We start from the raw sequence: 16,934 nt of genomic DNA on the forward strand, positions 1-16,934 counted from the left end.
GCCCCGCCCCCATGTCGTGACATGGAGTCCATTTGTTGCGATAGGACATTCCCTGACAGGATATTCTGACCCCATATTGTGGCTCAAAGTCCATACATCGCGACAAGTCCTATCTGGGTATATGATGTCCTGATATGAGTCCTTTGTTGCGACAGCGGTTCCAGGGTGGCATGGAAGCAAGGAGCCAGTCTTGATATAAACTGCCGCGATATACATGCGATATACGTGGGGTCCCTATAATGACATACTGCGAAGGTCTTGTCGCGATGGAATCCCACAGTTACGTGTTTGACAACATGTCATGGTAGGGAAAGAAAAGGAAAACTGCCTTAGAAAATTAAAACTGTATTTTAGCACTGTAAACGTCGTTCACTTAAACTGCAGGGCATTTAAGAGGCGATCTGAATAGTTATCTGTAAAATGCACACTCACATTTATCCGTCAATATTATCTTAATGTTGTTCATGCATTCCAAAACTTGTAATTTGTTTACAGGAGAAATTTTAGAACCTCTTCGTGCTTAACTCCTAAAGGTCGAGCTGCCACAAGCAAACGCGTGCACTGCCCCTTGCGGTCCAGAAACACTTGCATTCGGGAAGCCAGTCTGTTCTCCTTAAAACCCAAGATGCCTGTAGCATCTCATGTGTCTTATTCGTTTCGGGACTGGTCTGGGCTTCTACAGGCGGCTTTTTGAAAAACGCAAATATATGCATTTGTTTTGCCATGTTGGCTAATAAACCCAAAACCTAGCGCTAGATAGCTCTAAGAGTGTCTGAGGACAACGATAGGCAATTAGGCTACAGCTACCCATGCACCGCCCCACGACATTTACAATAATTTTCTTATTGGTCACAAAAGATACAGCGAGACAATAGCAAATCACATACGATGAAAAAAATCAAACACGTAACATTAAAAAGCGAATCATGTAACGCAAACAAGGGGAAAAAAATCTTAAATTACTTTGGACTGATTGGGTAGGCCTAGGACCAATCCGGTGGGCCCGGCCCACCCGGGGCTACGCCCCTGGTCCTGAGTCTGCGTATGGGGTCAAGGTTTGCAGAAGTGAATTGTTCTGCTGTTTAGTGACTCCGGTCCTCAGCAGCGCCCCGCCGTCTCCACGGAACTTGGTGAGCCTGACCTTCCAGGCTGTTGTGATTTATTTCCGCCGTTCCTTTCACCGTCTGAATTCCAGTTTAATTGCACTGGGCATGTAAGCGAATCTGTGTTCTACTGTAGCTGCTGAATTCAGAGAGTTGTTTTTTTAACAGAACGTGGTCTTAAAACACTTAACGAGACTCCCTTTACTCAAACGCAAACAAAAGAGACTTATTACAAAGCTGAACTAAAACATATTCTACTGAATTTATACTGTGCGTGCTGGGAGTTCGGTAATGAGCAACGACTGATGATGGCAAAGTTTTGTTGGTGACGAAGGATTTGACTTTGGCCAAATAGCAGTGATGCACTGCACACTCCTCAAGTTAGAGAACCCGATACACTTAGCAGGCGAGTGCGTCTTTCTTTTCTCTAGAGGCTCATTCATCAGACGAGAATCAAAAGAAGCGCAAATATAACCTGAACGCCAGCATTTCCGTTTTATTATAATGTGATGAAGGGTTTGGTGAAAACAGTTTGGATGCATGTGATTTTTAAATGTTTCACTGAGCACAGGCCCCTGCACAGGAGAAGGGTCTTGTGTTAAGTGAGGCTGGTGTGTTAGAGAACGATACCGTCCTTCATGATTAGGCACCATAAAATTAATTTGTAGAAGTCCCCGTTTTTGTAGATGGTGTGAAGGAGTTTGTCCTTCAGCATATGAGTTTAGAACAGTCAGAATTCATACAAAAGTAACAAAATGCACATTGCAGATTGCTTCCCAGTGATATTGTCTTTTTTACGCTGCTTGCAGTGCACTGTGTGTGGTGTGTTCAGACATGGATATCTATGTAAGAAAAACAGATACAGCAGCATGTTTCAGGAATATTGTTTTAATGAAACACACACGCAGATTTGCACAAAAAATACATGTACAAAATAGACCACCTCTGGCTGAAATTCCAGAGTGTATTACACAGCTGTACAGCCAGCTTTAGGGCATTTACAATACATTTCTGCATCACTGTTATTGTAGACAATTGTTTACAGGAGGCAACAGGAATCAGGTATCACAGAACTCTTTTCTTTTAGTAGGTAGATAGCTTTTTCTGATATTTCAGCTTTGTGAGTTTCCTTAGTATCACAAATTGGCCTAGTATAATAGACAGGATTTTCTGGCAGTATGCTTCAGTGTACTATACATTAAAAGCAGAAGTGCTGCAGGAAAGTAGCCCCCTCTCTAACATTTTTTCTTCACTATTTTCAGTAAAGGGAAGTAAATTACATTCTTGAGTTTAGAATTCAGCACACAGTGCTTGTTTTGGTTTTCCATTCATTTTTAATCTGATATCTTCCAGATTTACACTTACATGATATTCCACTGGAGTTTTCGTAACCATGCTTTCCAGACTGCGGGTTTTGGTATGTGCTTTTAAACAACAAACTCCCTATGGGGCATCTAAACTGAGAGCAAAATGCAGTCAAACTCAGTCACTCACTTGAACACATGAGCAACAGAGCTGACGTCGACAACTTTAGCTTGAAAGGTGCGTTGGAGAATTTTATACTTGGCTATTTCACCAATGAACAGCAGGACAGACACAGATGATGAAAGGGGCTTCAGCAGCAGAGCTTTTAAATTCTGGAGGGCTTGCTTTTGCCATCAAAAAACTTGACGTAGTCTTGCACCCATTTGTCTGAGGGCCTGGCACAGACCTCCCTCCCAGCTAGAGTTCTGAACCTGAGGAAGATGAACACACAATATGAGCACAAGGCAGGTTAAACACCAGCAGGCAAGAAGAAAACATGTAGCCGTGCTCTTCCTCTCTTGGTCAAGAGTGGCCGATGGATTTGAAGATCTTATCCAGCAGTTTCTCGAATCAGCTTCCAGACCACCACTGGGAGACACCAACAACCCCTTTGTTCATGGGGCCGTTTTCTATTCCCAGAGCTGCACGTTTTTCTTAATGGCAGCTGGTGTTCCTGGGCCACATTAACTTTACATAAGCAGAAATATATACTTTTAATTAAGTAACAGGTGAAGATAAATAAGAACACACTGACTGTCCTTGCAGTTTGGGAAGCACCATAATCTGCTTGTGACCACTTCTCCTAATTTGTATTGGTGATCTAGATTCTGGCTTAGTGAACTAGTCTACTATTTAATACCTCAACTAGTTCGTAAACTAAAAAAGGAGGATTAGTAAGTCAATCTATTCAGCCCCCTAGTTGATTATGTGGCTTCTATCTAGACACTACTAACAACTAACACAAGGTAGACCGAACGACCTCCACTTATTCGTCACCATTCTTAGTGTTATGTTTATTCCACCTATTTAGGTGAAGGAACTAGATGGCATGGAGAATATAAATACAAATTTCCCACAGTGTGCTGAGTGACAGATGGGGTTTGAATTTGAATGCTCACTTTTACAAGTTCAAAATTTTTTGGTCTAAAGCTTGTATTCAGCCTGAGGTGGACAAGTCCATATTTAGAAAAAGAGCCAAAGCATTTTTTTCCACGTGTTAAAGTTAAGAACTCATTAGTTTAAGAAAATCTTTGAAAATTCTTTCTTGTCACGTCCTTACATGAGGTTGATGTAACCACAACACCTACGAAACCTACGCCTATGAAATTCAGGGTAGCTTGATCTACATTGTGTCACCTGAGAAAAGACTGCAAATATCTGTGAGTCTTCCTTTCTTTCCTGTTTTGTGTGGTTGGCTTTGATGTGACATGGCCATCTTTCACAAGCAGATGGAAACTGTACTGAAGGTTTTGCGGGTGAATTCAGCAGTTCAGTGAACACATTGGGTTTAAAACATTACACAAGCTGCCTGATGAATATTACATTACTCCATGCAGGAAAGCAAGAGAGTATTATTGTATGGATTAAAAAGCCATACTCACAGAATTCCTCCCTTCGTGCATTGCTGGCTAGTTGTTGAATAGCTCACAATCTTCCGTCTAGACAGCTGTTTCGCAGCAAAGTCAAAGCAGCACTTCCTGGGCCTGTTAACCATGTGAAACCCTTAACAGACACGGACAAGGGGAAATTGTCAGTTCTTGTCACTTCAGGGTGTGCTCTCTGTGCGTCAGCCAACACGGACTTTTTATCTGTTTTATAGAGCTGTTAGCTCTCAGATGAGTTCAACTGTCTGTCAGCTAAGAATGGTTAAACATAATTCACTCCCATTTATTTGAATAGAATTAATCTGCCAGTTATATTTAAATAATTCCAGTAACTTTATGATTGCCTTTAGAGGAATTAAACCAGCCACAGAACCTGCAAGAAAATATGATCTCCCCTATCTTTCAATCAAGTGAAAGTGTTCCTCTGAGGCTGCCTGCTTTAAACTGAATTGATTTTGCTTCCATTTATACTGTAAATACCAGTTTCATTTGGGACAGCTTTACAGCGATTTTCAAACCTTGTCTCACAGTAGACAAAAACGTGTCTCCCCATGCACAGCAACATTTGTCTTCAAATTTGTCTTCATTACTGTTGCATGGCTGTTAGCTACTGAGAATGAAACAATCATAAAAATCTCATTTTTAGTGTGTGAAACTTTGAAAACAGATTTCTTACATCATTCATGAGACCAATTCCTCATCTTGCTGTTTCTTAGTCAGATTGCACTATTTTTCTATCATTTCTTAGAAAAGCACAGTGGTATAGTCAAATCGTAAACTATACCGAGTAAAGCATGATGGGTCCTCCCTGAATATATGGTACTTTTATATTCACAGCTACAGTTCTGAAATACATATTCCAGATCTGTGTAGTAGAAAAGATCATTATTCTTCAGTTTATTAAAATAGCTGCATGATTGATTTCCCAGATTTGTGGTTTTGCCCGTAGACTTGCAACAAATGTTCCAGAGCTTATCTTATTGATTTTTCTTCCAAGACTAGTCTGAAACTACAGCATCATAAATTGCGAACAATTTGATAACCAATCTTTAAGTCGTAACATACTTGATTTGATATTACATATAAGATTTTTAACATTTGTTTAACTCTGTGCAGTATTACTTGATCAAAACTGAAACTAAGTGGGATGTTAGTGTCTTAGCAAGTCAAGAAAGACATCATGTGGTACGAACGCCACATGACTGTGATACCTTCCCTGATGCCAACAGGTGAAAATAGTCAAATGAGGTTGACATCTCTAGAGAAATCAGTTAGGTGCAGCCGAGTATCATTTGAAATTCTATCTTAAACCTTTTTTCATCTAACTGTGAACGTTAAATGAAATTTAGTGCTGAACCCTTAAAATATTAACCCCAAACATTTGTCCATTCTATCAGGGAGTGCATCTTCTATCACCATCCGTCTTCCCAGATTCTTAATTCAGTCTCTTACACCTCATTTATTTTCCTCCTCAACAATCTCTAGTTAAATATAAAGCACATTTTTTATATAGTAAAAGAAAAGTTTGAGTACTTGTAGGATGCAATGTTTAGAAACATTAAAATATGGTTGGAGGCCATCCTCATTTTGTGGCGAAATGTTATTAGTAAGAAGCCCTACAGTTTGTTTAAGAAAAGATGATAAAACACACTACAAGCCAAAACAGAGGTTCAGAGCCCATGTGATTTTAAAGGGCCAGCTGCCCAGACAGTGTTACCTTCAGTGAGAGACGCAGCGAGCAGCAGAGCCAGGAGCCAGACTGGCAGACACAGGCGAAGAGACCCCATCTTCAGCAGCACAGCACTAAGGAGCCCAAAGCCGACGGTTCTGCAGAAGACTCTTTCACTGTGAAAGTGAATATCTCCTCCTGTGCGGCGTTGTTTTATTGCTGAGCTGTTCGTCTGAGAAATACATGAAGGGGAATTACTTTCAGAGGGGTGGGCCTGTCAGATTAGCCCCTAACTGAAAGGGATTAGTCACCCCCTGAACAAGGAGGACTAAAATGTAGAATTTATTTTTCTTCGAATAAATTTTATTTAGGAAATGAATCACTAAAAAATGAAAATGCTACTACTCTTCTTGGTTAAGTATGAATGATTTTTAGGCTCAGGCACTAAACAGTTCCTGAAAATTGATGGACTATATGGAATATTATATATAGATTATTCAAACTTAATTTATGTTTTTCAGCCAGGAATGTTTATTCTATTGAGAAAGAATTGGTATTTACTTTTTAAGAACTTTAAGTGATCTCTGCTTTTACTTTCAGTTTGTGGTAATACAAATTTAACCTACAGTAACATCACATTTGACAAAGTTACAGTTTCAGTTCATACTATGTCTTATGCAGCATTTGTGTTGCAAAAAGTAACCTGAATTTTTCCCAGAATAACACTGATAAATATCCATCACTGTAGCAAGTTTCATTGCTGTTCCCAGTTAGTGGTATCTGAAATCACTTAAGACAACATTTAAATCTAGACAAAATTAGAACACTTGTTTCTTATTGTCCACATGGAGACATTTTTATGGGGAAACAAGATTTGTTTTATGTGTCATAAACCATGGCTAATAATGTTTTCATTTAAAAATGTACACATCCTGCATACTTCTATATATTCACAGGGGTTGGTAGAACCACCACATCATATAAAACATACTGTATAGTGCATGAACATACAGTAGCCCCACATAAGCATTATCAGGGCACATTCTTACTGCATATGGAGTATGGAAATTCTAGACAGATCCTACTTTAATTCAAACAAAGCACCAGTAAAAATGTATTGGATAGTGTAAAAGGTATCAGATTTCAGAAGTCAAAGGTGAATTCTCTAAATGATACTATGTCGACGCTGTATAAATGCAACATTGTAAGAATGACTTTCAAACAGCTCTGTGGTTTCCAGTCCTGGAAGCATGTTGATGTTCTAACTACTAGCAAAAAAAAAAACCATGAAATAAAAATGAACTATTTTTACTAGTGATCAAAGCAGTAGCATGCTCTTTAGTACCCATAAGAAGGAGGAAGAGGATGTGAGGAAGAATAATCCTACGTTAGGTTTCGGGTGGTATGGTGGAGCAGTGATTAGCTATGTTGCCTGACAGTGAGGGGGCTGTGGGTGCAGTTCCTGGGGCTGGATTGTTATGTTCTCTCTGTGTTTCAGTGGGTTTCCTCCCATGCTGGTAGGTTAACAGGCTTCTGAAAAAACTAGCTCTGGTGTGTGTGTGTTTCTGTATGTGTGTGTGTCCTGTACACCCCTTCAGAACAGGGTTACCCCACCTTCTGCCCGTTGTTTGCTGAGATGAGGTCTGGCTCCCCCGAACTGGAAGAAACAGTGAAAGCAGAAGCACTTTGCCTCTGTAAGGGACCTAACTGATCATTTTTATTTTACTAAAGATGCTTACATAAGGGCTAAGGGGCAAAATACTTGATGTGTCACTCTGAAATTCATGTCCTTTCTGTTGTGGTTTCATCTTTTATGAGTTCCTCTAATCCATTTTCTTCAAACCTCCAGAAAGCCACATTTATAAAGATTTTGTCTTGAATCCGATTTATGTAGCAAGCATTTTCGATTTGCAGGGTACATTTTCATTTACATTATAGTTTAATTTCAAACACTTCGTTCCTAGAAATAAAAAGAGAGATAAAACTAAAAATGTAAGCACCGTTTGAACACGGTGAGTTACTGGAAGTGATGTTGAAAAGGCAGAACATGAAGATATCTTTCTCTTTATAAACATGGGTGCCAAAACCCAGCTCTTTATGACTTTTATGACTAACAGAGGTGGACTAAGTAATTTAACATGTAACGTGTAATTTAACATGTAACATGTTGTGTTACATATTGTAACAAACAGTAATTTTACATTCCACTTTTAACATTTTATAGTAAAAGGTTAAAGTCTCACTCCATTTAGAACGTACTTTGTCTTTGTTGAGTTCCATTTTTTAATTCAAAGGAATGTCTCCTGGCCTTTCTATGTGATATTTGACTTGTCTAATTTCTTACGGCTTTATCCAATACAGGGTTGTGGGGGATATGAAGAATATTTCAGCAATAAATGGGTGCAAGACTGTGTACATCCTGGATGGGAGACCAGTCCGTCACAATGCACACACAAACACAGACATGCACACACTCACACCAGGGCCAATTAACCTACCAGTATGTCTTACACTGTGGGAGGAACAAATGGAACTACAACAAACGGAAGAGTACATTTGTGCTTTAAAGCAGAGCTTTTGTGTTTTAGAAATTGCTTATTCAACATATTCATCTGTGATTTCTATACCTAACAAAAAGTTGGAAAATTAATTTATAGTAATAATTTTCAAAGGCTATATTATAATGAAATTCATATAGTTCTGCATCATTATATACTGTAGCAAGGTATTTTATTAGCAAAAACACTTGATCTAGTAACTTAGTGAGCTTCATAGTATTCAATATGTGTATAGTTACACCTTCAGACAAGTGATGACACCAACAACATGCCTTTTAAGTACCTTTGTAGCACTAGAACACTAATGTGACAGCTTTCCTTTTCTGGAGATACCACGAGCACTTCAGTGGATACAACAGTAGACACATCTACTAATCAAAAGATGCAATGTATTCTGCTTCTTGTTCTGCATCTTCTCTTATCTAAAAATTCATAACTTAATTTGTCTTAATCCCATTTGTACCAAGCCTTCGGTGTTCTGAACATGTGGAACCACCCATACACTTTGCAGGACAGAGTCAGGTACTGGGTGCTATAAACACTGCTCTGAGTCAGAACAGTTGCTCAAATGAATTAAATAACAAACCTGACCCATCTGCCAATGGCCAATTACAAACTTGGTGTTTGAATAAAAGTTTCTAGATCTAATGAAGAAATAAGTCATACAGTACATACTGTAGTCAGTACATAAGAAGGCTCCATTAAGTACTGGGGTCATTTTGAGATCAACATCTGGACCAGTGGTGGAAAATGAGTCTTTTAGACACATGCTACTTTAATGTCTTGTATAGAGAAACAGCAAAGCTTTGCACAGATTCAGATTCAAATTCACAGATTCAGAGATAAATGTGCTATTGTTTCACTGTGTGGTGTAAGCACTTTTTTCAAACTTTTTTTTCTTTTCAGTCATTACATTTTTCATGGTAAAGGAAGGAAATTAGCAGAAAGTTTCTCTAAGCAAATAATCATGTAGTATTATGGTTGTGACTTGAAGCTGATTACAATTAAGATGTGCAGCGATAAGAGGGGTAAACAACGTGAGGGTCAAATTCTGGATGCCCATCACATCAATATGAGTCAGCTGTTACCAGTACTTCATTGACCATTTCCAATCAGCATTTAGGCAGCTGAAGGGCAGATAGTTTTGATACAGTATATAAGGTAGTTGTGGGCAGCTAGAAGCTTATGTGTAGGCTGTGCCATTCTGTTTGCTTTCTCTCAGACCAGAACATACCTCATATTCACAGTAGGTCAGAATGCATACTGTACCACCCACAGAGAGAAGTGATTCTAGGAAAGTAAAGCTTCTATAACTTTGTTATCAGTGTCTAGTGGGTTGGATAGTAATGTTAATAACATTTTATTAAAAAGATTTCAGATTCTTATTATTTTTCAAGAGCTATATTTTCACTTTCTGTTTTCTGTACTAAGATCCCATCCCAGGCTATCTAAAACACCTCAAATGACTCTCTACAGACTCTCTAACCCTAATCCAGGCTGCTGACCCGTACTGCAGTGTTTTGTACAACACCATTAAACCTCAGGAACGTTTTAGGTGAAACTTAAGAGGTTGTATAGAAGAGGTATACCACCTTGTTGTATAGAAGAGATTTTCGAAACCAATAAAATTGAGACCTGTGGAGGAAGGTGGGTCCATCTGAAATCCTATCATATTTAACTGGAGGTTTCCTACTAAATTGGCTACAGTTTTTTACACATTAGTATTACCACAATGTTTAATTACCTTTCAGGCTCTTACTTTCTGTCTAGTGTAAGAAAATAAAAACTTAAAATTATATTTTAATTAAAAAGCACTACAAAATGTTTAAAACACAATGATGTTTTTCCCCTTTTTATGCATCATCATGTCTGACACATTCTGAACTGGCTCCTATGTTAGTATCAGGCAGCACTGTGGCCAACCACATGTGTAAAACTGCAGAAACAGGTCAAAGATGAGTGCGGGCTTGTCTGATCTCTGCTTCCGTTTTGTTGATGCATCTCAGTCATCTTTGTGTGACAGGTTTTCCAGTGTGTCACCCGAAGATGACTGAGTTGTACATCAGCTTGTAGGGACCTTTTGGCATTTTTTTAGTGAAATCTGTTCTTAAAATATGTGCCTAATAATGTGAATAATTTCTTTACAAAAATCAAATAAACTCCCCAGGGCAGACCTAAATATTTCAACTGCCTTAAAGTGAATCTTTTATCTGTGTAGGAGAGACACGTAGGTCCAATTCACATTGTTGATTCACCTGAAAAATAACCTGTGTGGCGGTTTGTATTATAAGTGTCAATGTAAGTGTGTTTTAAATAAATTACAAAATGGAAATGAATCACTGTTCTCTTTCTTTCTATCAATTTGTATATTCAAATGCACACTAAACTTGAAGAGCTGGTTTCTTCCCATGGATTGAGTTAATCCATCAAGTTCCAGGAGTATGAACGGTAAAACAACCATTCATACCGTTATCAATTTTCCTGCAGTTCACAAAAGTTGCAAATATTGTATTTATATTATAATTATATTAGAGTGTTTTTTCAAGTGATTATTTCATGGAAGAAGTCATCTTAGTTGAGGATTAAGAAGAAAGAAACATTCCCTACAGCTCATTTATTGTGTCTGCTACAGACTTGAATAAACTTGAACTTCTTGTACTGTGCCTCCTCAGACAGATCGATTTCTAAAAAACGTTAAATGAGTACAAATGACCACTGGGGGTCGCCTAAACGCTATTGCTGTTTTTTTAATTAACTAGAATCATATTTAATTGTTGTGTCTTATTCTTAACATTTAGTGTTTGAATTCATTGGTGGAATATTTTGTTTGCTTTGAATTCCTTTATATGAATTTAAAACTACGTCCCTCCAGTTTGTTAATAACTGTAGGCCACTTGTTTCTGACAATAACGGTGTTACTGTATGTTGAGAATTTCGCTATCGTCTTAAGCATCTTGTTTGTTTTTAACTATTTTGTATTTCCCCCTTTTCTGCTGTAGTTTTAGCTGCCAGACTCCCTACGAGGTAAGAGTTGCAAATCTATGGGTTCCTACCACTTATACAAACAAAACAAAATAGAGTTATACATAGTTTATACATAGTCTAGTGTTTATAATTTAATAGAATTTTTGAGCTATTTCTTAAAATACATTGGAGAACATTTAGAACGCAACTATGTAAAAAAATATATATCTTTGATCATGAAAGGAGACATATTTCATACTCGTCTCAGCTTCACAGACGTATATGAATGTGTATGAGTGCAATATTGTGAAGCGTTCTAAAAGTCGCATGATTCATGACTAGCAGAATAGCTATTTTCATTATGATGTTGATTATGGACCAGTAAAGGTTTAATAAAATAAGACACCAGAAAATAACTAGTCTTTCATCTTCTTAAACATTTCTTTTTGTTCGATCAGATATGAAACTCATCTTTACTGTGTTGACGATGATATCTCTATGGAAAACAAATCTCAAGGAGGTTGAGGTCTGGAGGGAGAAGGTGGGTCCATCTGAACTCCGATCTCTTGGTTCACTCGTAAGGAGGATTTCAGGAACCCGGCAGAAATCAGGACTGAATACCTCTGACGTATACAGTACGTTGAATATGATCTATTATTAATCTGGTCCCTTAGATCCATTATATTAATTTTATGGCTTTATCCAATTTTCAAAAAGCTAAGACCGTCAAATTCATCACTTGGGCACTAGGGTCCCCATTGGAAGCAATATTTTAATATAAGCCCAAATTTCTGAAATTTTGCTTCCTGCTTTTAATCCTGCGTGGTTAATTCTGTACATTGTGGACAGTCTCTTATTGCACATTAGTATACGCTCACATTTTCTCTTTGCTTTGTTCTAAACGAATCCAAATATTATGAAAAAAATATCAGTTATCAATGTAGAATTTATAAATAATTATGTTTATGTTTTTTTTCCGGCTGGAGATATTTACAGTCCTTGTTTAAATAAACTATTTTGTTTGACATGTCATTTTAAATACATTCTTTTTTATATTTTGTTTTTTTATATACTTGTTAGATAACTTCATTTCCACACTATGTGAACTTTATTCTTACACTGAGGAATTGAAATGTATCCCAGGTAATAGTACTTTTATCCTAAACCATGAAAACTTGCAATCGTTACACATGGCTGACGAGCTTCTTGAAAGACATTAATAAATACTTACACAAGGGGGCGAGTTTGCAAAACGATACAACTTCACAGCTACATATGCAATGACAAAATAAATTTTATCACAATAAAGGAGTAATGACTAGTCCTTTAAACTAACAAGTACCTTCAATTGAATTTTGCTTCAAAATGGCAATCATTAGACTCATACAATTATATAATTTGTGCAGGTAACGCACAACAGTGCTTTGAAATTCGTATATAATGCAGTCTTCTCCATAATACAGCCTGATACACTTTTCAGAATTCATCATGATGGTGTTTGAAGAGTATGTGTAAGAGTATATTTACAGGAATATAGATACTTCTGCTATATTATATACTTACGATGCTTATGATGGTGAACATAACTGCAAAATGCTGTAGATGTAGACGCAGCCGTACATGTATCTATAGGAACATCCGCAGTCGTGAATGGTGTTTTCAGTGACCGTGTCCTGGCAACCAGACCTGAGGTTTTGATTGTTTTAACTCGTGCCATCTAGTATGCATTGGCCCTTAAAACGATCAGGCAGATGAGAAAACCTCAAATCCCATCAGGCAATTCGAAACGTCTTCTCGTCTGTGGGCCGCCTCCCCTCTTGGAACCAATCGCATGCGGAGGGCTGGCTAATTCTTTGTGACATCACAATGGCAGGCCGAGCCGAGACTTTTCGGGCCTATCAAAGAGATATTCCAAGGGAGGGGGCAAACCTCCGCCTTCCAGATCGCTACATTATACCAATTTTCTGCCTCTGCCTTGCGATAGAGTTACCTGGGGATTCCCTCTGGGTTTCATTCATTAGAATCCGTTCGGAATCTCCCACACATCCTCAGAAATAATCTCCAGAGTTATAGTTGCAAACCCGAAGAAAACGATTAAAATAAAAAAAAGAAGATTGCTCTTTTTTATGCCTGATCTATTTGGATTTGGGGTTGCTGCTGTTACAGTAAAATGATTGAGAGACCCGATTCTGCAGTTTCCAGCATAGCGGTAAGTATATATATATATTTTTAGACGCTTGATGTTTTCTTGGTATTTCGTGCACACGATTGCAGTCTGAGATCGCGTCCGGAGTCGGAGAACGGGCGCCTGACCGTGAGAAGGGAAGAGAAAGGCAAGGTGGCTGTGGCCAGCAGGCAGACGGCACATCCTCCATTGCAGGCGGCTCACACGCCCCACCGGCCGGCCGCTCAGCGACGCGCCTTCCCCCTGGCCGGGGAGTGCGTCAGAGGCAGGCAGGCAGGCAGCCGCAGATGTGGTCGCAAAGCGGCAAGTCAGCGTGTCGCCGAACCTCGCTGATGGATGATTATTGGGCCCGGTGGTGGGATCGGTTGGAGCGGGATGAAGCCTCCCCCCCCCTCTCCCACCTCCCACCCCGTCTACAGGCTAGGCGGTATCCATCACAGAAACATCCTGCTGAATCTCAGTGAGACAGTGGGCGACTCTGCCGGCTCAGCGTTCCCTTCTGCCTTGGTGAACCGAGCGCGTTTCCGCTCTATCGGGCAGATGAGGCAGCTGCGGACAGCCCCGCGTTTCGGCCGCTTGCCGGTGAAATCGCAGCTGGTGCCGGGGCTGGTTTGCCCGGGCGCCCGCGGTGGTGACAACCGGGGCGACCGCGAGGAGCCTCCCAGAGGAAACGGACCGGATCCGGCTGCCAGGCCGGCTCTGCGTGGGAGACCACTGCCTCTCGCCAGCCCGCGTCTTGCGGGGATTTTAGATGCGAGAGTTCACAAATCAATCTTACAAACGTTATTGACAGGATGTGAAAACCGAAATGACGGAGTCGCCACCATCCGAGCAATCAGCACAGTTCAATTAAGTTTCTTTAAAACACGCCAGTACTAAATATTCGCTCTACCGTTAAACCAGTTCTCGGGTACAGGTGGATTGCTGTGTTACAGCGCGCTTGATTTCAAGGCTCTGAACTCTGTTTTTGCCCTTCAGCAATGGGTGTTATTTTCTCTTAACCGTTTTGTCCATATGTCTCGATGGGCCACACGCAAGCCAAGTAAAAACTTTGGGTTCGCTCATAAAGGTGTGCACCAGCTCCTATCCATTTGTACTAGACAGGGCTGTGTTATGTTAAAAAAACATGTACCTCTTTCGGAGTATCCCATGTCAAACAGAACTAGTAGTGCGATACTGTTGTCTGATGATTTTATTTGGGGTGGTCTTTAGGTAGGCTCTTCATTGTTATATGCGATTTGTCAGATCGTTTTGTGCGGTGGCTTCTGTACTGAAAGAGGCGCTAGACAGTTATTTTGGATAGTCTCTTGTAAACTAATTCTCAGGGTCAGAATAATGTTCCTAAACTGTCTAATGTTAGTTGCCCACTTCTGCGCCGAGAGCAGTCTTCTTGCGCTTTGATATTTGATACATGAAAAAAAAATGAGGAACTCGCTTATTAGTGTGTCCATGCTTGTAAAAGACGTAGGGAGACTGGAGATCAGGTTTTGCAATTCTATTCAAAAATATTATTCCATTATAGATAGATCACGCACACCATAGTAACAGAAATCAAATGGGATTAGTTTGTATACATGGAGCACTTAATTCATCTTGATCTTTTTTTAAACAAATTCGAAGTACATAGACTGGGTCCTTGAACGGCTTGTAAATGTCCTCTTTGTCGAGGGAGTTTCCCATAACTTGATCAGTAGAGATTTATTTATCTGTTTATAGTGGGGAATTAAGAAGTATTGGTTATCTTCTTGCTGAGGTCTTATTCCAGATGTCAGTGGGCACAGTGCATTCCTTTAGTCTTCAGTGGCCAGGAAATGATATTGGAAATTGGGCTGTTGCATAGCAAGTGGGAGAGTTGGATGTCAGTCAGTTTGACAACAGGCTGACTAAATTCAGCTCGTCCTTGCCACCCCTGACTCCCCCGTGCCACTACGCCAGTGGTAGATGCCAAGCATTGATATAAAGGATCGTCTCTCCTGGCACTCAGTGAGCTGTGATGTATTGCATTCAGCCTGGGGCTCATTTGTACAAAACCCAGCAACAAAGGCACATTACAGAACAATGCATTGGTGAGAGGAAGTGAAACAGCATCTGAAGCCAAGTTCAAACCGATGAAGGTTTCAATCTGCTGTAAGGTATCTGTATTGACTGCTGACATTTGTGTCTACTCGTGTCAGGTTGTGGCTTGTAGGAAGGAGCCATGAGACTTTTGAAGACTTTTAGACTCCCCTTAAAAAATATTTTGGATGGTTAACTGTCACTTAAAGTTGTGTGGAACCTGTTTCAAAATTTGTTATTAGAGAAAAAAATGCCTGCCCGAATAGTGGCCTTTTGAGGCACAGAGATGTCCATTAAGGAACAGAATTAGTTATCACTCATACCGGTGAGTGATTCCACTTTGCCATTCCAATACAGAGATGGCATTCAGAGTTCATTCAAATAATGGTGCAAACGTGCATCACAAGCTGAGAAGACTAGACAGAAGCACAGCTGAATCCATTACTACAAAACACATTGTCTTAGCGGAATCCAGAGCATTATTGCTGTAGGATTTGAAATCCTCCAACTTTATAATTGTGAAGTATTTCAATGGTAAAGGGTCTTCTGGCAAACCGCGTAAGGGCCCTCTCTCATACACAGGTTATTATTTCATCTTATTTCTGTCAGCACTGACCAACTGATCACCCAGAGTTTGTAAAAAAAATTGCTTAATGGTCTTCATTGAACATCTTTCTCCTGGTGTGGTAGAGTTACTCTTGGGGAAAGTGTAGCTGGTCCCTCAGGAATGTACTGTTCTGGTTTGGTAATGTGTTTGGCACAGAGCACAGTACACTCAGTAATTGATTACTGCCACCTAACTCACTGAAGGTTTGTTTAATTGTGCTTCATATCTTACTGGTTTCTGTTGCTGTGCCACTTTGGTAAATTCAGCACTTTTGGGAAATGCTCAAGAAAAACATTTCAGTCATGAGATATGATGGGTTTTGTGGTTAAAAATGACATAAATGCACTGTCTTGTCATTTACCCTGGAGTTTGTAGCTGTCATGATTCTTTATTACATTTTTGTAGCAGCTGATCTTGTGCACTTGAACAAAACGATACCTGAGGCTGAGCTTTAAAAGTGGTGGCAGTTTTGAGTGACGACAGAATCTGACATTAAGGTAGTCCTGGGCCTTTTGAATAACTTTGTAGTAGTTTCTGATTTTAACAATAAACTTGTTTAAAGAATTCTTGGCTCTAACACTTGACGTATAATTATTGTACCCAAAGGATACCATGTTATTCTTTGCTCTCGTTGTCCCATTACTATCTTGGTGTTGTTCTACATTGCAGTGACTTGCTTATGATTGCAAAATCTAATGTGAATGAGTCACATCTTTGCTTTCACAAATCCAAGCATATTTGTGGTCTAAAAACAACAGCAATGAAACATTCCATCAAGGCTAATGGTACTTGGATAGTTGTACCCAGCCACAAAATATTTGTAAGCACATGAGTTTGGATAATTCATCACCTATGGTTAATTGGTAGCAATGTAAGTTGCAATT

The 16,934-nt window shown here is 39.5% G+C and overlaps 2 protein-coding genes across 2 annotated transcripts in view; one reads left to right on the forward strand and one right to left on the reverse strand.

The window, feature by feature from the left end:
* Window positions 1–2,302: 2,302 nt before the first annotated feature.
* On the reverse strand, window positions 2,303–12,873 carry LOC148817105 (C-C motif chemokine 3-like). Its single transcript, XM_088938802.1, has 4 exons — window positions 12,767–12,873; window positions 5,730–5,913; window positions 4,010–4,130; window positions 2,303–2,839 (listed from the first exon to the last, which is right to left on the reverse strand). Exons 1-4 carry the CDS (start codon window positions 12,785–12,787, stop codon window positions 2,734–2,736), a joined length of 432 nt encoding a protein of 143 aa, XP_088794928.1. The 5' UTR covers window positions 12,788–12,873; the 3' UTR covers window positions 2,303–2,733.
* A 278-nt stretch (window positions 12,874–13,151) lies between these two features.
* The window catches only part of LOC148817106 (septin-7-like), a 67,433-nt gene continuing 63,650 nt past the window's right edge, over window positions 13,152–16,934 (forward strand). The window contains exon 1 of the mRNA XM_088939211.1: window positions 13,152–13,412. Coding sequence (XP_088795337.1) covers window positions 13,374–13,412 — 39 coding nt within the window. The 5' untranslated portion in view covers window positions 13,152–13,373. The remainder of the gene's footprint in view (window positions 13,413–16,934) is intronic.

Source organism: Atractosteus spatula, chromosome 21, assembly GCF_055471065.1.
Source record: "Atractosteus spatula isolate fAtrSpa1 chromosome 21, fAtrSpa1.hap1, whole genome shotgun sequence".
NCBI lineage: Eukaryota > Metazoa > Chordata > Actinopteri > Semionotiformes > Lepisosteidae > Atractosteus > Atractosteus spatula.

Bases quoted from the DNA above. Each gene is read 5' to 3' on its own strand.
- LOC148817105 (XM_088938802.1), bottom strand. From the start codon at position 12,787: ATGTTCACCATCATAAGCATC. The intron at 4,131-5,729 runs GTAACACTGTCT...GTGTCTGTTAAG, and splicing joins CGCTGCGTCTCTCACTGAAG to GGTTTCACATGGTTAACAGG. The intron at 2,840-4,009 runs GTGAGTATGGCT...CATCTTCCTCAG, and splicing joins TGCACGAAGGGAGGAATTCT to GTTCAGAACTCTAGCTGGGA.